Source organism: Canis aureus, chromosome 11, assembly GCF_053574225.1.
Source record: "Canis aureus isolate CA01 chromosome 11, VMU_Caureus_v.1.0, whole genome shotgun sequence".
Classification (NCBI taxonomy): domain Eukaryota; kingdom Metazoa; phylum Chordata; class Mammalia; order Carnivora; family Canidae; genus Canis; species Canis aureus.
Genome location: NC_135621.1, coordinates 37,748,022 through 37,767,784, shown reverse-complemented (window position 1 = coordinate 37,767,784; position 19,763 = coordinate 37,748,022). Strand labels below are relative to the sequence as shown.

Here is a 19,763-nt window from a genome sequence, read left to right as displayed (position 1 = left end):
CAATTCAGCAATGTGGCAGGATACAAAATCAATGCACAGAAATCCGTGGCATTTCTATACACTAACAATGAGACTAAAGAAAGAGAAATTAAGGAATTGATCCCATTTACAATTACACCAAAAACCATAAGATACCTAGGAATAAACATAACTAGAGGGGCAAAGGATCTATACTCAGAAAACTATAGAACACTCATGAAAGAAATTGAGGAAGACACAAAGAAATGGAAAAATGTTCCATGCTCATGGATTGTAAGAATAAATATTGTTAAAATGTCTATGCCAGCTAGAGAAATCTATATATTCAATGCAATCCCTATCAAAATGCCATCAACTTTTTTTTCACAGAGCTGGAACAAATAATCCTAAAATATGTATGGAACTACAAAAGACCCCGAATAGCCAAAAGAATGTTGAAAAAGAAAACCAAAGCTGGTAGGCATCACAATTCCAGACTTCAACCTGTATTACAAAGCTGTGATCATCAAGACAGTGTGGCGCTGGCACAAAATTAACACACAGATCAATGGAACAGAATAGAGAACCCAGAAATGGACCCTCAACTCTATGGTCAACTAATCTTTGACAAAGCAGGAAAGAATATTCAATGGAAAAAAGACAGCCTCTTCAACAAATGGTGTTGGGAAAATTGGACAGTCACATGCAGAAGAATTAAACTGGACCATTTCCTTACACCATGCACAAAACAAGACTCAGAGTGGATGAAAGACTTAAGTGTGAGACAAGAATCCATCAAAATCCTAGAGGACAACACAGGCAGCAACCTCTGTAATCTTGGCTGCAGCAACTTCTTACTAGACATATCTCCAAAGGCAAGAGAAACAAAAGCAAAAATGAACTATCAGAAATTCATCAAGATAAAAAGCTTTTACACAGCAAAGGAAACAGTTGACAAAATCAAAGGACAACCTACTGATTGGGAGAAGATATTTGCAAATGACATATCAGATAAAGGGCTAGTATCCAAAATTTATAAAGAACTTATCAAACTCAACACCCAAAGAACAAATAACCCAATCAAGAAATGGACAGAATATTTGAACAGATATTTTTCCAAAGAAGGCATACAAATGGCCAACAGACACATGAAAAAATGCTCAACATCACTTGGCTTCAGGGAAATACAAATCAAAACCACAATGAGATACTACCTCACACCAGTGAGAATGGCTAAAATTAACAAGTCAGGAAATGACAAATGTTGGCAAGGATGTGGAGAAAGGGGAACCCTCTTACACTGTTGGTGGGAATGCAAGCTGGGGCAGTCACTCTGGAAAACAGTTTAGAGGGTCCTCAAAAAGTTGAAAATAGAGCTACCCTACCAATTAATTGCACTACTAGGTATTTACCCCAAAGATACAGATTTAGTGATCCAATACCCCAAAGATACCTGTACTCAATGTTTATAGCAGCAATGTCCACAATCATCAAACTATGGAAAAAGCCCAGATGTCCATCAACAGATGAATGGATAAAAAATATGTATCATCTATATCTATATGTCTGTATAATGGAGTACTACTCAGCCATCAAAAAATTAAATCTTGCCATTTGTAATGAGATGGATGGAACTAGAGGATATAATGCTAAGTGAAATAAGTCAATCAGAGAAAGACAATTATCATATGATCTCACTCATATGTGGACTTTAAGAAACAGCACAGAGGATCATAGGGGAGGAGAGGGAAAAATAAAACAAGATAAAATCAGAGAGGGAGACAAATCATAAGAGATTCTTAATCATGGGAAAAAAAACTGATGGTTGCTGAAGGAAGGAGGATTCGGGAGATGGGGTAACTGGGTGATGGACATGAAGGAGGGCATGTGATGTAATGAGCACTGACTATTATATGAGACTGATGAATCATTGAACTCTACCTCTGAAACCAATAACATGTTAATTAATTGAATTTAAATTAAAAAATAAATTTTGGAAAAAAAAACCTGTCATCTAAGCTCCCATTTCAAACATGTAGGAAAAGAACAAGACAAACCCAACATAAATAGGAGAAAGGATATAGTAAAGAGCAGTGATCAACAAAATTGAAAAATGAAAAACAATAGATATAAATATGAAAAAATCCAGTTCATTGAAAAAATCAATCAAGTGAACAAATGTGAGATTGATAAAGAAAAAATGAAGAAAGAAGACACAAAATATTAAGCCATGAAAAAGGGGATATCACTACAGACACTGCAGACATAAAAGAAAAAAGGAATCTACAAGCAACTCTACACACAAATTTGACAACTTAGATGAAATGGGACAATTCCTCAAAAAGCATGAACACAACTCAGTATAAAATAGATAATTTGAATAACTTTATAACTATTAAAGAAATGTAATTTTTAATTTTAAAAGCCTGTCCCCCCCCCCCCCAAAGAAATATCCAGGCTACATAGTTTCATTGGCTAACTCTACCAAATATATAAAGAAGAATTAACACCAATTCTACATAATCTCTTCTGGAAAATAGAAAAGGAGGAAGTCTCCCCAATTTATTCTGTGAAGCCAGTATTAGCTTATACCAAAACCAGATAAGACAAGTACAAAAAGAGAATCTACACTCCAATATCCTTCATGAATACAGATAAAAAAAATCCTTAACAAAATATTAGTAAATAGAAATTAACAATATGTAAAAAGAATTATACACCATGACAAGTGGACTTCACTCCACGGTTGTGAGGCTGGTTCAATATTAAAAATAATGTAATCTACCCGCAAAATTAATATAAATCATTTACAAAAATTCTAGAACTAACATTATAGTTAATGATGAAAAACATGCTTTTCCTTTCAGATGAGGAACAAAGCAAGGATTTCTGTTCTCATTACTCTTATTTAATATAATGCTGGAAGTTATAGCTACTGCAATAAGGCAAGTAAAGGCACACAGATTGAGAAGGAAGAAATAAAAGTATTCCCATCTACAGATGTGATTATCTATGTAGAAAATCTCAAGGAATCTACATGAAAACTCTGAGTCTTTATAAGTGAGTTCAGCAAAGTCACAGGATACAAGATAAACATACAAAAATCAATTGTATTTCTATATACTAACAATTGATATGTAGACACTGAAATTAAGATAAAATGTCGTTTATAATCATTCAAAAAAATAACAGAAATTCCTAGCTTTAAATCTAGCAAAATATGTATAGGACTTGTATTCTAAAAACTACATACTGCTGACAAGAAAAGTTGAAGAAAATCTAAATGAGACATACCATTTTCATGGATTAGAAAACTCAACATAGTAAAATATCAGATCTCCCCAAACTTTGGTATACAGTTTGATGTAATTCCTATCAAAATCACCAGCAAGATATTTTGTAGCTATAGGGACAATTATTCTAAAATTTATATAGAAAGGCACAGAAACTAGCATTAGTTAGAACAATTTTGAACAGAAAGAATAAAGTGGAAGCAAACAGTCTACCCGATTTCAAGACTTCTATAGCTATGTGATACTGGCAGAGGAAATGACACACAGATTGATGCAACGCTGTCCCAGGCAGGACAGGACAGGCTCTTAAAGCCGAGACATCTTTTGGAACAGAGAAGAGCTTTCCAGGGTGATGGAGCGTAAATCTCAGACCACTGTCCACTGGGCAGCTGAGGTCCCTCTGCCATGCCAGTCTTACCAGACAGGCTGACATGTGTATTTATGGAGAGATGCCCATTTCAGCAGGCAGCCAAGCAGAGTTCTTGGCCCCTTATTTCTGGCCCAAGGAGCACAGGGCCAGCAAGCCTGCCCCTCCCCCTTACCCCTTCCCCACCCCGCCTCAGCTCGCTGGTTCCAACTCTGTGGAGAAATGAGAGGCCCCCAGGGGGACCTGGGGAGTGGCAGGAGCCTGGGCCAGACCCAGAAGTCCAAGGAGGGATGTCAGTGGGACCAGGACCCAGTCGCCTGATGAAACTGGGGAACATCCCTTAACCTCAGCAATGAGGGCTTCTGTCCCCTGAATACAAAGGTAATTGAGAGCCTAGATTTGGAAGAAATGGGGATCATGTGTTCCAGATTGAAATGCTGCCATGTCCAGAGTGCAGTCGTGGGGACACAGACTGACGGCTCATTTGGGAAGCATGTTTGTGGAGGAGAGGGCAAGGCCAGCTAATTACTGGGTTAGTGACTGAAACACTGGTGTAGGACAGCATCTGGGGGATGCTGGGGGACATGAGCTCCTTCCACCATGTCCTCTGCAGACTCCACGGCCCACCAGGGAGGCTCTGCGCTGGGGCTGGCTGGGTGTTATCTCCTTGTCCTGAGAGGGAAGGGGCCTTGGGGAGCACTAGGGGAAAGGCCTGAGACAGTCTGGTGCCAAATTCCACAACCCTCCACGCCAGAAGTGGGTTCGCCAGCCACGGGGATGTGGAACATGACCAGCTGAGGTGTGGTCTTTCTCGGCCCTCCTGGGGCCTTGGGTCCCTTTCCTCCTCCTCCTCCTCCTTGTGGATGGCTGGGGCGAGACCTTTGGGGAAATCTGGGGGATAGGCCCCCACACAGAGCGCCCAGGCTTACCTTCAACGACTCCACACACATTGGCGTACACATCCAATATCTTCTTCCTTCGACTTTGAATCTACGGGAGAAGTCAAGAGAATGTCAGTGTTCGGAACAAGAGAAAGCCGTAGCCAACAGAACTGCAGATTCTCCATCGTGGGGCTGGCAGCTGCTGTCCCCTGACTGTCAGAATGCTGCCTGGGGCTCCCACAGGCCCGGGGTCAGGAAGCCACAGGCCTCTGGGCCTCGGGTTTAGGCACCTAGTGTTCGCGGAGGTGGGGCTGCTGCTTAGTCTCCCCAGACACCCCGCATCTGTCTATGGCAGAGGGGCAGCAGGAACCGTGCTGGCCTGTGGTGGCCTGGGAGGCCCTGGCTGTGTCTGCAGCCATCCCCGGCCTTTTCTCCAGAGCTCACAGCTCAGGGTAAGGATATGAGGATATGAGGCTGGTGCTGGGCCGGGGCAGAAGGGGCTCTGGATGCGAAGTTCTGGGCACCTCCAGGAGCCGATACCTCCCAGAACAACTCCAGATGCCTCTAGGGTCCCTGCAAGTGCTGAGTGCTGTTACAGGTGTCCCTGAACTCAGGGTAGCCCAGAACGTGGCAACCCTGTCCAGACCTAAGCCAGACCCGGCTTCCCAATCAGAGACATATTTACCCGAAGCACGTCACCTAGCCACACGCTCACCTAGACTGGGATGGGGCTGCCAGTGACCTTGTGCCACATGCTCAGGCAGCCTGGGCAGAGCTGTGCACCTCTGCCCATGCACCTGCTGTAGCACGCTCCCAGGTGGCCTGCTTAGGGTGACAAATGCTGTGGACCATTTTACATGCAAAATGCATATTGTGTATGTCTGTGTCTGTGTGTGTCTGTGTGTATATATATTGTTGTTGTTGTTCTGCTTGGACACATGCCAGTATGTTTACAAAGGTTTTTCTCTGTCCTATGGTATTCCAAGCAATTTCAACTTTCCTCTCTTTGCTTACTCTCTTTCGTTTCCTTCTATAAAGCTCATAATACAGAGATAAGTTTCCTAGTCTCTTACTCTCTTATTTTAAACCTGCTACTGAATCTAGGTTCCCGCGGTGGGCCTGCCTCATGCCTCTGCCTCCCTGGGCAACAGTGGGAGTGTGTGGAGCAGCATCAGGCCCTCACCCCGGCTGACTTGGTGGCCGCTGGCTTCTCCCGGGCCAGGTGAACCAGTGACAAGAGGCACAGCTCAGGGGATCCCTGCTTGTCGGTGGCAGGCTCCTCGTCACTGTCCATGCTCCGGCTCAGCAGCTGTTCATTCTCTGACGATGCATCATTCTCACTGTGGGAACAGGAAGGTGTTTGTTACCAGCAGCCCCGACGCATCCTCCCAGTGGGGAGACCAGTGGGACACAGGGACCTGTGCCCCAAGCAGGCTCCTGGGCTGAGAGGTGAGAAAGACACACCACACTCTCTACTCCTTATGCTCTCCTCTATTCCCAAATAATGGCCCAGATGCAGGGCGGCCTGCAGGTGTCCTGTGAGAGGACTCACAAGGTGTGTCGGGAGCCCTGCAGGGCTGGAGCCCATCAGGGAGGGGGCCAGCATCTACTCATCCCTCCCCTCCAACTGGCTTGGTTAAGCTCTCTGGAATATGTCCCAGCTTCCTATTTTTAATGCAGGCAAGCTCCACGTTTGGCCTTGAGTCTAAATGCAAACAGGTTTACGTGGGCGGCACTGACTGAATCTGTGCAAGCTCTCCAGAACAGCCCAAAGCAAAGCTGAGTGAGCCTGCCCCCTCTCGTTTGGGAGCTGGGAACCTGCCTAAAATGTGTGCATGGGGAGGGGGTCACAGCAAGCCCCATGAGGGGCTTCGGGAGCTCTCCCAGGAAGCCAGTTGGGCCCATGATCCACCACTGCTCACCCTCCACAGCCATGGGCCCATATGGGTTGGAGCTTAAACTCTCAAAATCATTCCAAATATCTGAAAAACAACATTCTTTTGTTAGGCATCCCTCTTGCTTCCTGTGGTCTGGCTGATGACTTACAAAGAATTTTTCTTTTCTAGCAAGTGGGTTACAGTAATGAAACCCACGCTCCAATGCAACCCTAGAGGCCGGATGAAGGTGTGGCCCCGTGTGGGTCCAGGGCCTTGCTAGGAGTTGGCTGGCCTGCTGGTGCCCCCACCGGATAGCATGTTGGGAACAGAGCACAGTTGTCCTCAGAGACCACTGACGGCCCCGGGGCCTTTCCCTGAGGCCTGAGAGTGGACAGAGGGGACAGATGCTCTGTGCCTTGTCTTTCACAGCACGATTGCCAGGTTTTAATTTCTATTTGACATTTGCATATGAAACAAGTATTATTTTTCCAAATATTCTTCTAAATCCCCCACGTTTCTCTCAGTCTTTCTTTCTTTTTTCTTTTTAAAAAAGATTTTGCCTATTTATTCATGAGAGACACACAGAGGCAGAGACACAGGCAGAGGGACCCCAATGTGGGACTTGATCCCGGGACCCCAGGATCACGACCTGAGTCTGAAGCAGAAGCTCAACCACTGAGCCAGTCAGGCGTCCCTCCCTCAGTCTTTTGATGAGATTGAAGTCCTAGGACATATCTCTGCCCTTTGAGTACTCTTTTTTCCTACTTTTGAAAATGAGAAAATGCTGGAAGAACAGAGGGGAGAGGCTGCCACAACATGAGCCTGACAGAAGGAGGATGGAGGACAAGCTGGTCCTGGGTTGGGTGGCCACAGAGTTGAGCCAGTCCCCACAGCCTGGCCGGCAGGGCCCACAGCTCTGAGACACTCTCAGTGGGACCAGAAGTGCTCCCTGGAAATGATCGCTGTCGAAGGGACCATGCAGGTGGACACACATTCTTTCTTTTCTTTCCCAGCATGCAGAGATTTCATGATTTAAGTCTGCTCCCTGCCCTTATGTCAGGGGTCTTGAGACATGCTAGAGTTTTCCACAGGAGGTAACACATTTGGATGTGCTTGGTTAATGCCAAAGCTCTCCACAAACGTCTACAGTCATGGTCATTGGTACAAATGAAGGCTTGGCAAGAGTTCACCCACCTGGGGAAGGTCCCAGGCCAGAGCCTAGGAGAGGAGACATTTGGGGCCCATCTACAACATGGGCACTTGGACAGATGAGGGTCCTGGAATGGCCAAGGGGGTAGAGGCCAGATGGGACAACACCCTGGAGTGGGTTTGGGAACCCAAGCAGAACTGAGTCCAAACAACAATCTCAGAGGGCAAAGGAAAAGTTTACTTCCCTCGGCCCTAGATATTAAAGCCAGGGCTGATTCTGCATCTAACGTGTGCTAAATATGGTCAAAATTTCATATGTCAAACATCTTCCTTCAGAAGCTTCACTTCACAAGTGGTAGTAGTTGGTCTGTGCAGCCTGTGAAGCCAGGTGGCCTGGCCTGGTCCCCCTGCCGCTCCTGGAGGTGCGACCTCGGGCATGTGACGCTTGCAGACCTCAGCCTTGCATGGTCAAGAATGACATTAGCACCTTGCTGGTGGGGCACTCATAAACTTAGCACAGCCCTGGTGGGCAATAAGCACCATCACCAGTGCTGTTCAGGGTTTAGGGATACGGGTTCTAGCTCTAGCACTAGTGATGTCAGCACCGCTGGCCACTGGGGGCTGCTGTAGAAGAAGGGGGCGCTCATGAGTTTCCAGTCTGCACACAGAAGGTGAATGTCACAGAGGAGGGCCAGGGGCAGCTGGCTCTGGAGCAAGGTGTTAAGACCTACCCCTCACACTGCCTGGCCCTGCTGCTCCCCTGCCTTGCTGATCCTGGGGCCCTGCTCCCTCTGGAGCCTCCGGGCCAGAGGCCAGGCTTCTCGGTCTGCTCCCCACCTGATAGGCCAACTCCTCTTTCTGCTCAGGAACCCAAGAGGACCCCTGACCTCACCTGGAGCTGGGGGGTGCTCCACCGCATGACAAGTGGCTGCTGTGGTTTGACTTACCTCTTGGCAGTCTTTGCTGGAGCTGTGGTCAGCTTCTCAAATTCATCCTTCTCGGAGAAAATCACCACACTGTCTGCAGGTAAATTGGAGGTGGGGGGAGGAAGCCAGAGTCAGCCCCTGGCTCTGAGCTCATCCTTCCCTGCTCACTTCCTCTTTGGCAGGCCTTGCCTGGTGACTAAGCCACACCACCCTCACAGGCACAATGTGGGGGCACCGACACCTCTTCCTGCAGCCCTGTTCCAAGTGGCACGAGAGCACGAGGAGTTGGGAGGCCAGGCTGCCCGGGGACTGGTGAGTGGGGCAGACAACCTCTGCCCTGTAGGTGTACACTTGTGCTGTGGGGACCTGTTTGCAGACCTTGGGGCTCTTTCTTCTCTTCTTCCTTGCTCACTTGGGCTTCCACGCTCTTCACTGGGTGGCTGGTACAGCAGGCTGGTTGGAGAAAGGGAAGGAGACTAGGTAAGCTGACAGAGCTATCAGGGAGCAAGGGTCTGTGGGGAGGGAGCAAGGGCATTGGGGAGCAGTCACCTGGGGCGGAAGGCTTCGTCTTCATGATGTAGAACATGATGATGAGGACAATGGCTATGGCCATGATGAAGATGGTGGACATGGCAATGATCAGGGCTGTGGCCAGGTGCCCTTGGCCTGAGAGCTCTGCTGGAGGCAGGGAGAGAGGGCAACATGGGGCTCAAGACTCCCTATAGGAGCCCCTTAGGCTGGCAGGGTCTACCCTCCAAGAAGACTTGATGTCTGGAGCAGGGGACATTTCTAGGGGACCCTCAGAATCCAAAACTTTTGCTTAGCCTCAGAGCCAAACCCTACAGGTCTGTCTTGGCCCTCATGTCAGGACTGGGAGCCCCCCTGACATGAGACTCATGTATCTTAGGATGATCTAGACTTATCTGGAACACCATGGTTTGGGTTCCCTCAGCTGTTCCTGAGGTACTAGCTCTTGGTTCTACTAATTTGGGAACCCTGAGTGAGGTGGGATGTGGAGAAGTGTCCACAAGCAGGTGCCCTGAAGACAGTTCTATCCAAGCAGGAGTCACCCCCAAGGGCCAGAGATTCTGTTCTTGGTTTGGTGCTACCCTGTGTCTCATTCAATTTCAACCTAAGTAATAATCAGACTCCCAGGGCAAGGGTCGCGTAGGGGCTGCCACAGCCCTTCCTCTGCTCTGTCACCCTCACTACGTGGTCCCTTGCCCCAGGGGGTTCTCGCTGGTTTCTTGCCACTGACACATACAATGCCCTGACACTTGTTCTAATTCTCTGAAATAACACGCAGGATTCTGGTCCCCATGAGGCAGGATCCAGGTTTCCCACTGTTCCCACAGGAAAGGGACAAGGTGTGAAGCACTGGGGACCCTCTGATGGAGGCAGTGGCCGTTTTGGAAAGAGGTACCAGAGCTCGTTTCCCCAGGGCTGCCAGTTTCCACACCTACCCTCCCGGGTCAAGTGTGTCTGCAAGAAAACCAGCCAGGCTGTCACGTGGGGAGTCCTGTCATCTGGATGCCAGGTATGGATGATATAAACGCTCTAATATTCTCTGTCGTGTGCTATTTCCCACCCCCGACTTGGGCCTGCCGGAAATGAGACTCATGTATCCTAGCAAAGTGTTCCTGCTTTGATGCTCCATGAATGTGCAGGAGGGTCAGGTTTGGGGGGCGATGCTGAGGCTTGTCTGCTGAGCGCACTGTGGGACTTTGGAGTGCCCTGAGCCTCACTGAGACCCGGGCCCTAAATGTGCTCCAATAATGGGTAGTAGTGAACCTGCCAAGTGGCAGGAGAGGTCCGCGTGGGGCCTTGATCTCAGAGAAATCAGGGCCCTGGGGGCCTCTGCCATCCTCCAAGCCTTTCCATCCCTAAAGAATTAGCAAAATGTAGTTCTTGGAAACGAACATTAAAGTGTGGGGTGGGATGCCTGGATGGCTCAGCTGTTGGGAGTCTGCCTTTGGCTCAGGTTGTGATCTCGGGATCCCTGGGGGGAGCCTGCTTTTCCTTCTGCCTGTGTTTCTGCCTCTCTCTCAGTCTGTGTCTCTCATGTTTACTCATGAATGAGTAAATAAATCTTAAACAAACAAACAAACAAACAAACAAACAAACAAACATATGGGGCTCCACAGGTTGATCTGAAAGCCAGCCTGTCCTCAGACCCGGCCACGGCCGGAAGCCCATTCTTTGCCCACCACCTGCGCCCTGAGCACCACTCCATGCCCCAGGGATGTGCCTTTCTTGCTGGAGTGTTCTAAGGGGCTCAGGGCACCATGGAAAGATGTTTCCACTCCTTGCGGAGGTCATGACCTCCTGTTGCTGGGGGCACCAGGAGCCCCAGCGCCATTCCTCACCGCTGCTTCCGGCCTCCCCTCCCCTTCCACCCCAGCCCCTACTTGCAGCTGCAGGAGCACAATCCTTACCTTTGTGGGCGTGCTGGAAAGGAGAGAGGGTGCTGCTGCCAGAGGTGCTGGGGAAGTTGGCAGACGCTCCGGAGCTGGCTCCTGCACCTGCAAGGGGAACCCGGTCACTGCATGCTCCCCAGATGACCTGGACCAGCCCCGCCTTCGAGGATGCATGGTGCAGCTGCTTTCCAGGGGACAGAATTCTAGATTATGTGGGTGCTGCGGGGTAGAGGGCGGCGGGAGAGGGGGACGTTTTCATTCCTCAGAGTGTTTCATAATCCCTCAGAGCACTCTGACCTAACAAGGTTATTGAAGAAGACCCAGGAGTAAATCCGCTAGGACTCAACAGTGCTGCTTCACCGACTCAATTTTTCAATATTTCTATGGACAGAGGTCAAATATATGCCATCTCTAAAGGTGAGAAAAGTATATATATATATACATATATACATATGTATATATATATATACATACAGTATTATTAGGGGGAAATAGTACTTGAGACATTTCAATGACATAAAGTGGAATGTTTTTTGATACTTTTTCTAGTTATTAAAGTAATTCATGCCATTTTGAAAATCAGAAAAAAATGAGAACACAAGAAAGCAGTAAAAGAATCCCTGACAGCCTCACTACCTGAGGTTGACAATTTGGTATGTTTCCCTTTAGGATTTTCCTGTGATTCATTTTTTAAAAAATACTTGTGACTTAACAGTTTATAAAGAGCAGAGATGAACTTTGCTGTCCCTTGAAACTGTGACTCATAAATCTTGCCTTCTCTATTTAAAAACCATCACTTTAGCAGAGATTAAACTGAAGCTGGTTCTGTGACCAATCAAGCCAGTAAGACATTATTTGGTTAAAATAAAGCAAACGTGTTCTGCCTCAGAAAACACGACGTCCTGACGGTCCACCTTCCTTTAGGCTGGACTTGAGTTTCGCCATTGATAAAAATGATTGTATTTCAAATATACTTCCTTCTGTCTCGCTTTTGTCGGTGGCCATCCTGGAGTAATTCGTGAAGACAGCTTGCACACTCCTGAGTCAGGGCGGGTGAGCTGGCCTCCCTACAAGTCATGCATGTGGTCCCCAGCCCGCCTAGCAAGGAGGGAGTGGGGCTGAGGCAGGGACCCTGGCCAGCCGGCCTCTGGGCTCCCCTGAGGACCCTGCGTAACATGGATGTTTTCTCTGAGAGAAGATGCTCTGGAGAAACCACACCATATGACTGGTATTTCTAAAGCTGCCTGTGCACACAGTGTGGGGCAACCCAGGACATGGGGACCACTGGCAGGCTGCTGACTTAGCCACACATCTGTGTCCAGCAAGTAGACACAGTCCCCGGGGAGCATGGCCAGAAACATCCGATCCTTACATCGGATAAGGATCCGGTGACAAATAGAAATCTCTGCAAATAAAACAGAGGGAGGCTTGGGAGGGAATGGGCACAGGCTGAGGACTGGCTCACAGGGAGGGTCCACGGGTCTCAGGGAGGCCTTCTGGGAGGTGCTGGTAGGAGGGTGCACCCAGCGAGGCCTGCATGTGGTCACCCCAGGGCCAGAGGCTCTGCCGTGTGCGGCTCCCCTCCAGCGAGGGGAGGGAGGCTTCAACAGCATCAAGTGAGAAAAGTGACATGGGGCATAGCTTCGAGCAGAACCTGATTTCCTCTTTAAAAGCAAACAGGACGCTGATAACAAAGCTAGTCTATCTGTTTGGGAAGGGGCTCAAGGGAGCTTAAGCTGTTCCTCAGGAAAAAAAAATACCTGTGGGCTCTGCTTGTGGACTTGTCATCTTTGTCTCTTCTTGTCCCTTTCTGCTGGGGCTTGCCGGCCAGGGCGGGTGACAGGGGCTGGGGTTGGGGGCAGAAATGTGCCCAGGCCTGCAGTCCAGGGAGGAACAATGAGAACAGCCTGGCTGCACACAGACTTTGTGAGAGGCCTGTGCACTGGCTGGCAGGGCTGCTCACATGGCACCGTCAGCAAACACTGTGCAAAGGCCATTGCACATCAGCACGCACGTCTCCTCACACCCAACGGGCGGCTCCCATCCTTGCTCAGGTGGCAAGCAGGGCTGTACCCCCACCCTGCTTATAGGGTGCCCGAACTGAGCTCCAGCCCGTGTCGGCTGACTGGCCCTGGGCTGCAGACGTGGGCGAGGTGTGCTCTGGCGCATCATGATCCCCAGGCCCGCTAAAAACTACTCTGTTCTGAGCACATGCCAGGGTGAGAGGGAGGGTGGGCAGGAAGACTGCATGGTGGGAGGTCCCTGAGGACAGCACGCCATGGCCACCAGGTCCCTGCATGGCAAGTTTCCTGTTCCAGGTTCCGCTCTGGTCCGATGAGGTTTAACTCAGCACAAACACAAGTACTTGGTGTCGGGGCAGTTTCCCTCTGCGCCAACATGTGCCACGTGTTTCGGGTTCATTTGGCCTCCTTGGAACAGATCATTAGATGAAAATGGCCTTCAGTGTTCTCGTTGGGTGGTCAACTACTGGTCACCTTACCCTGTACGATGTGCCCACTGGAGCCTAGCTCTGAACAGAGATTAGGGCCTCTAGGATAGGAAGAAGGGAAGGTAGATGAAGATAGTCATCCCAGATAGACTAGTCCCAGAAAATCAGCATAGATTTCCACATAAAGTCTACATTAAAATGAAAGTAAGTGGGGCCTGGCTCCACTTACCTCACCGGTGTGTTGGAGCAGCACTGATTGGGCACAGTAGGTGCGGGAGGTGGGGGGCTGCGTGCCGCGCACTGTGCGTCCACCTGCCTCAAGAGGTTTTGGGAACTGTAAGCATGTGGCTCCATGTGACGACAGGATTTAGGGGGCTTCTGGGGTGGTTAATCCACAGAATTTATAAATATGCCGTATGTACTAAAGACTACTGGGATTCTCGGTGTGGGGCAAGCAGGGTGGATTTATTTACTGATTCTCAGAGTTGTTAGTGATGATGCCCCTGGCTGCTGCATCGTCCCAGAACCCCCCAGGGGCGGATTCTGGAACAATGGGCAGAGCCACATGAAGCTGGCTGCTCAAAGTTAGGTTCCCCAGGAGCTTGCTGGAACCAGTCTGGGACCCCTCCCCTGACCTGTTGTACCAGGATCTCTTTTTTTTAAGAGGACCCTGGTGACAGGTGTATGCATTTAAGTTTGAGAAAGACTGTGTTAGAAACAGCTGGCTAAAAAAAAAAAAAAAGAAAGAAACAGCTGGCTGCTGGCATTTGGGGGTACCAAAGCTTCTCATATGAATGGCACCGCTGTTGGGTGTCGCACGATGGCATCTGAATGAAACTCGCCACAGCTTTCTTGAGCAGGACTTTCCAAAAAGCAAGTCCATCCTGGGCCAGATGCAGGGCTCAGGGTCACTGAGGAGGGATAATAAAAATGATGACGATGGCATGAGGCCCCAGGCCCAGAGCTGCCTCACTGGTCCCTCCAACGCTCTGAGGGAGGGCTCCTGCCAGCCTGGTTTCAGGTGAGCTGATGGAGGACAGGAGGTAGGGATGTGAGGTGCAGCCCATGGGCCCCGGGGAGACCTGGGGTAGGGCCCTGCACACCCACTTGGGCTGTGAACTGTCATCTGCTTCCTGAATGCTGTGGGTGGCACTGTGGCAGACACTTCACATGCAGTTGATACACCGTCCCACCCTCGCTACATCTTGAGACAGCCCCATTTTAAGGATGGGGAAACTGAGGCACAAAGTTACATAACATTCCCAAGATGGGAAACTCATAACGAAACCGAAATTCGAACCCACACCATCTCTCCCTCACTATGACACCAGGCCGCCTCTGTGTCACCACAACGTGGATTCTGGCATGGGACAGCCCTCACGCGTGAGTTCTCAGGACGGTGCAGGAAATAAAGAAAACTGGACAGTGCTGGTTCTCCAAGTGGATCTTTCTCTTTGACTTCACTGAAAAATGACTGAAGGGCTTCTTCTCTTTCTCCCATCTGTGCTGATTTGCCAGGACGAATGGTGATGGGAGTGGAAGTGGCTGCGGTCACTGCAGCATCTGGAAGGAAGCTCTACACTTTCCTGATGGGTGAGTCACCAGAGGGAAGAAGGGGAAGCGCTACTTTCAAGGCTCTTGAGCACCTGGTGGGGGGGGTGTGTCCTGAGCATCTGAGGGCCTTTCTGTTGCACTCCAGCGCTGAGAGCAGAGTCCTCATTCATACCTGCTGTGTGTCTTCAGTGGTCAGAGTATTTGGGGCACAGGTGTGTCAGCCCTATTGGCACCCTGACAGGATAGCATCTTCTCAGCAGTGCAGGAGAGGAAACAGGCACAGACAGAGGTTCCGAGGCTTGCAGTGTATTTTAGAGCCCCTGAGCACCAGGCTCTGCAGTAATTTGCACTAACTTCTGATTTCATCAGGGATGATGACTGGCCCAAAGGCAAGATGACTGTAACCAGCAGCCCCATCACCCAACACTTCATGAAGCCATGTAGAGAAGCTGCTTTTCCTCTAAGATGGAAGAGTAGTTGCTGCACAGAGTAGAGGGGTTACCCCTGGGGGTGCACGAGAGCCGAGGAGCTCCCACCAGGGCACCTGGGGCTCCCTGCTCACAGCTGTCTTTCTGGGAGCTGCCCATCACCCTTGGTCTGCTCCAGACCTCGACGTGCACCATGTGCTCCCCAGGGTCTGTCCCAAGTCCTCTGACTGTGGGTTTGCACAATCTGCTACTCTGTGACTCAGAGTGACTTCATGCCCCAAGGGCCCAGGGAGAGCACTTCTAAATCAGAGGACACATCTCAGGTTGGAGGCCAAGGAGCTCTGCACCACGGAGTGCCAGCTCCAGAAGGGCAGCACCTGGTGAGCTGGGGCGGCCAGGCCAGGAGGCCTCCCCACCATCCAGTTCTTTCCTGGGGTGAGGCCGTCAGGGGCAGCCCCGAGAGTTTGAGTCCCAGGGTCTTCATGGAGGCTGTGGTCATCACCAGCTTTTCTGGTTCTATGTGCTGCTCCAGAGCAGAAGCCTGAGCTCAGATTTCTGGACTGAGGACAGGTGCAGGGGGAGGTACAAGCCCAGAGCTGGAGAGAATAAGCCTCATGTCCATACTCAAAGCCCTGACCCAGGCAGGCCTCCGTCCACCATACCACCCGACAAAGCCCAGCTGGTCGCGTGTCCTCATATCCCATACGGGCACACAGAGGTCGGGGTGGCTTGTGCCCTGACCCCGTTTCAGGGTCCTTGCAGGCCTCTTTTAGGGCTGGCTGCTACAAAGTGCTACGAGGCTTCCTGGGAGCTGGTTTCCAGTGAAGCAGCTCAGGGTTGGAGGGTGTGGTGGGATGTACTCATTCTCGAAGCATCTAGGACTCAAGGGCTCTGCCTTTTCTCTCCATGTGACAGATCCCCCTGCTGGATGGCGAGAGGAGGGAGGTGCCCTGGATGGGGACACTCCTCATGTGTGAGCTGGTCTGCCAGGATCCACAGGCAAGGAGCCTTTCACGCAGGTGGGGTGTGCCTGACATGTTGTCAGTGAGGACTCCATCCCAGAGCTGTCCAGTACTGAGTGGGCTGGGATTCCCCAGCTGGAGGCCGCAGCTGGCTTTTCTGCAGGGCCTGCCGGAAGGCCTTTCAGACTCTGAAACCTCAGGCCTCCTCTAATGTGTGAATTAACGAGCATGCAGCCGAGTACAAAGCTCAGCTTTAAAGACAAATTCATGACTGCCGCCGCATCTACTGAGGCAATCTAGGAGAGAGAGGGTGCCCGCCACCCTGGGCGGCCCTGCCACACACCGACCTGGGTGCCTCCTTCCCCTCCTCCAAGGGCTGTTCCTGCCCTCCTTTCCCACCTCCCACTGCTCGTAAGGCAATCCTATTCTCCTGGGCAGGATTACTGTGAGCAAGTGGGGCAGGGGCCTAATGGAGAGACCCCACACAGCCCCTCTTCTGCCTCAGTGGGAGTGGGGCTGGGGGAGGGCAAACAAGGGCTCCTGCAGCCCAGGGGCCAACTGTCCACCCACCACCTCCATGGTGTCTCTCCAGACCTTGGATCCAAGTGGCCCTATACTACATTCTCTGGAGCAGAGGCCAGTCCCTGGCCCTTCCTCACAGGTATGTGCAGTGACAATCAAACAGAATGAAAACAAGAAAGAGCCCAGGGTGGGACTCTGAACCCGTGAGCCTCACCGCTCACGTGGCTTTGTGGAATCTGGTTCATTCACTGGGACCACTCCTCACCTTTCCCTTGGCCTTTCCTGGTTTGAAAACACACGTATGAGAACTTGCATTCGTGTAAGCGCTTTGTAGGACTTGGCAAAATAGCTTGGCAACTGTGATCTCGTTGCTTTTTTTCCAATAATGCACAAAAGGGAAGTGAAGGGGGAGTTCAGATTTTAGTGCCCCCATGTCACAGATGAGAAAACTTGCACCAGGCAGCAGGTGCCTGACCTGTCTCTGACTCACAGCTCAGCTATAGCCAATGTCCCTTCGTGGACCTGCTGCAGGCTGGCCAGGCCCCGGGAGCATTTGTGCTTTCGCGTCCCCTGTAGTTCATCTGCCTAGGTGCTGGGACTGGCTTCCTTCTACAGCACCGTGTAATGAGAGGTACCAATGTAATGACAGAAGGACAAGAGCACTCACATTCCTTGGTGTTGGGGGGTGCCAGGAGGCAGGAGTAGCAGACCATGCCGTAGATGTTCCTGGGTCTGTTTTCCAACATGTAGTAACTACAGGGAGGGAGAGACAAGATAAAGCAGACAGGTGAGCCAGGCGTCCGCACAAGCAAGTACTAACCACTTAGCATGCCCATGATCGAGGCATGCTTCAGGCATAACCAAAGTCAGGAATGAGACAGGTGCCATGGGAATCAGGAGCCCTCAGAGCCAGCAGCCCATTCTGACGACCGTTTCCTTGGGGGTTTTCAGCCTGTCTTAAAATGGAACATTCTTTTTCCAATACTGAGCTACTTTGTGCCTTTCCATCCACTCTCCTGTTTGGTTCCTTCACTGATGGATTTGCGCAGTGTGTGTGAGCAATCATCATTTCACCCACATCAGTCCCTGGCATATCTGTGTACCTACCACGTATAGAACCTGATTAGCTCTCAGGGTGTCCCAGCCGGTGAGCCAGAAACCCTGGAGGAGGAGTGCCCCCACCCCCAACCCAGTGAGTGCCTGCCTCAGAGCCTCTAGCCTGGTGACATCACTGGCAGATGTGTCCATGAGCCCCTAGGACACAGGAACCTCCTAGACCTCCTGCACACCTGGTGAGACAGAACAGAGCTGGCCACAGCAGACAGGACAGCAGCACCTGGAGAGGTCAATGCAGAGGGCCTTAGCGGTGGCCTGACATACAACCAGGGCATGACTGAAATTCCTTTGCTCCCCCCTCAGTAAGCACCTGACCTGGACACGGCCGGAGGGCAAGTACTTGTGCTGGGGTTGCACATTCTGCAGGAAAGGGACAAATCACTCACAGTAAGACTGAAGACCTTCATTGATGCACGTCTTTCGAGCTTCCCAGTGTCAATGTGCCAGCTCTGGTGGCCATGCTAACGCTCAGAACCCCCTACCCCCACCTCCGCAGAGCTCCACCCCCTGGGGCAGAGCTGTGGGTAGGACCTGCCACCCCCTGGGGCAGAGCTCTGGGCAGGACCTGCTACCCCATCCACCCAGCAGTCCTTGCCCCCAGCTCTCACGGCTCAGGCTCCTTTCCACCTGCAGGCTCTGGCACTTCTCTTGGCGTGTGCCTGCTTTCCATAAACACACATTTGGTGGTGATCATGGAGCCATTTATCACAGCGTGAGAGGTCGATTAAGTAAGGTGAGCTGGTGCCAAAGTTTTCCTTCATTACAATTCAAAAGATGAAAAATCCCTCTCCACTACTGGATTTTTACATGGTTGGTTTTTAATCTCCTTTTTATTAGCCGTGCACACTCAGGCCCCCACTGATAGGCAGCATGGCAGGAGTGCTTGCCGGGTGGGGGGTGTCTTTGGACTCCAGCTGCCGTAAGCTGGACCATTACCAATAACATTATGATCATAATTGCTTGCCCCTTCCTCAGGGCCTTTTATCCTAAGATCCCTGTGTATCTCCTAAACATTAATTAACCATCTCAAAACACCCCTCAGAGAAGCCACAACAGCCAGTTTTCCAGTTAAGCCTTCTGGAAAAAGCTTCTCTCAAATACATACGCTGCCACCCTTGTGGAACCATCTGTGCCTGGGACACAGGAAGTGACAGCAGGGCCTACGGTGCATCTGTTCCCAGGAGGTGGCTTGTGTTCACGTGTGGCCTTGTGAGGGTGACAGGCTCCAGGTCAACCCTCAGATTTCTACTCTGCAGACCCAGTGCTGGCACTTGGGGCTCAGAGTTCCTCCTCACTACCTCCTCAAACACATTCTTCTGCTGGGCCCAGACTGTCTCCAGTCCAGACTGTCTTGGGAGCCCCTCAGGGGGAGGAGCCTCATTCACATCTGTATTCCTAGGACCTGCGCTGAGTCCTGAGGGCGAATGGTTTTAGGCCAGCATTGCACATACGGATGCGCAACAGAGGGCAAAGAATAAGAAGAGCGTGCCTGCCAAACCACAAGGGGGCCTGGGCCAATGCAACCTGTGGCATTCGGAAGACAAATCTAAGTGCTCGCTTCAGCAGCACATATACTAAAATTGGAAGACAAATCTGAGATGGCCTGCACAGTGGCCTGGCAGCCACATGGACTCAGAAAGGGAAACAGCCTTTCAGTGAACCAATGGCGCCAGCTTACCCAAACTCCCTGTCATCCTCCTCTGTGACACAGATGAGAGCTTTATTTGTTCCCTAGACCTCAGGTGGGTGACAGGACATGGATGGCCCTGGGGTCCTCCCCTGACAAGCACCAAGCTCCACAGAGCCCTGAGGAGGAGGGTTGTGTGTGTGTGTGTGGGGGGGGGCGACCAGAGATAAAGTAGGT

General features: G+C 50.6%; 1 protein-coding gene and 1 long non-coding RNA gene across 4 annotated transcripts in view; one reads left to right on the top strand and one right to left on the bottom strand.

The window, feature by feature from the left end:
* EDAR (ectodysplasin A receptor) overlaps positions 1–19,763 on the bottom strand; it is a 95,032-nt gene that overhangs the window by 10,248 nt on the left and 65,021 nt on the right. Inside the window, exons 5-11 of one of the 2 annotated variants that reach the window (XM_077914838.1) lie at positions 17,451–17,536; positions 10,887–10,973; positions 9,001–9,126; positions 8,830–8,904; positions 8,473–8,545; positions 5,683–5,839; positions 4,548–4,608 (exon numbers count right to left, since the gene is read on the bottom strand). In XM_077914838.1, coding sequence (XP_077770964.1) covers positions 4,548–4,608; positions 5,683–5,839; positions 8,473–8,545; positions 8,830–8,904; positions 9,001–9,126; positions 10,887–10,973; positions 17,451–17,536 — 665 coding nt within the window. Of the gene's footprint in view, positions 1–4,547; positions 4,609–5,682; positions 5,840–8,472; positions 8,546–8,829; positions 9,127–10,886; positions 10,974–17,450; positions 17,537–19,763 lie in introns of both variants that reach the window. The other variant, XM_077914837.1, reaches the window with a different exon arrangement.
* LOC144323891 (uncharacterized) lies at positions 8,562–17,879 on the top strand. Of its 2 annotated transcripts, none has more exons than XR_013389244.1 (5): positions 8,562–8,763; positions 9,807–9,988; positions 11,155–11,285; positions 14,836–14,910; positions 16,215–17,879. It is a non-coding gene; the product is annotated as an uncharacterized LOC144323891 (long non-coding RNA). The 2 variants fall into 2 exon arrangements; XR_013389245.1 differs by having other exon boundaries at positions 8,562–8,931.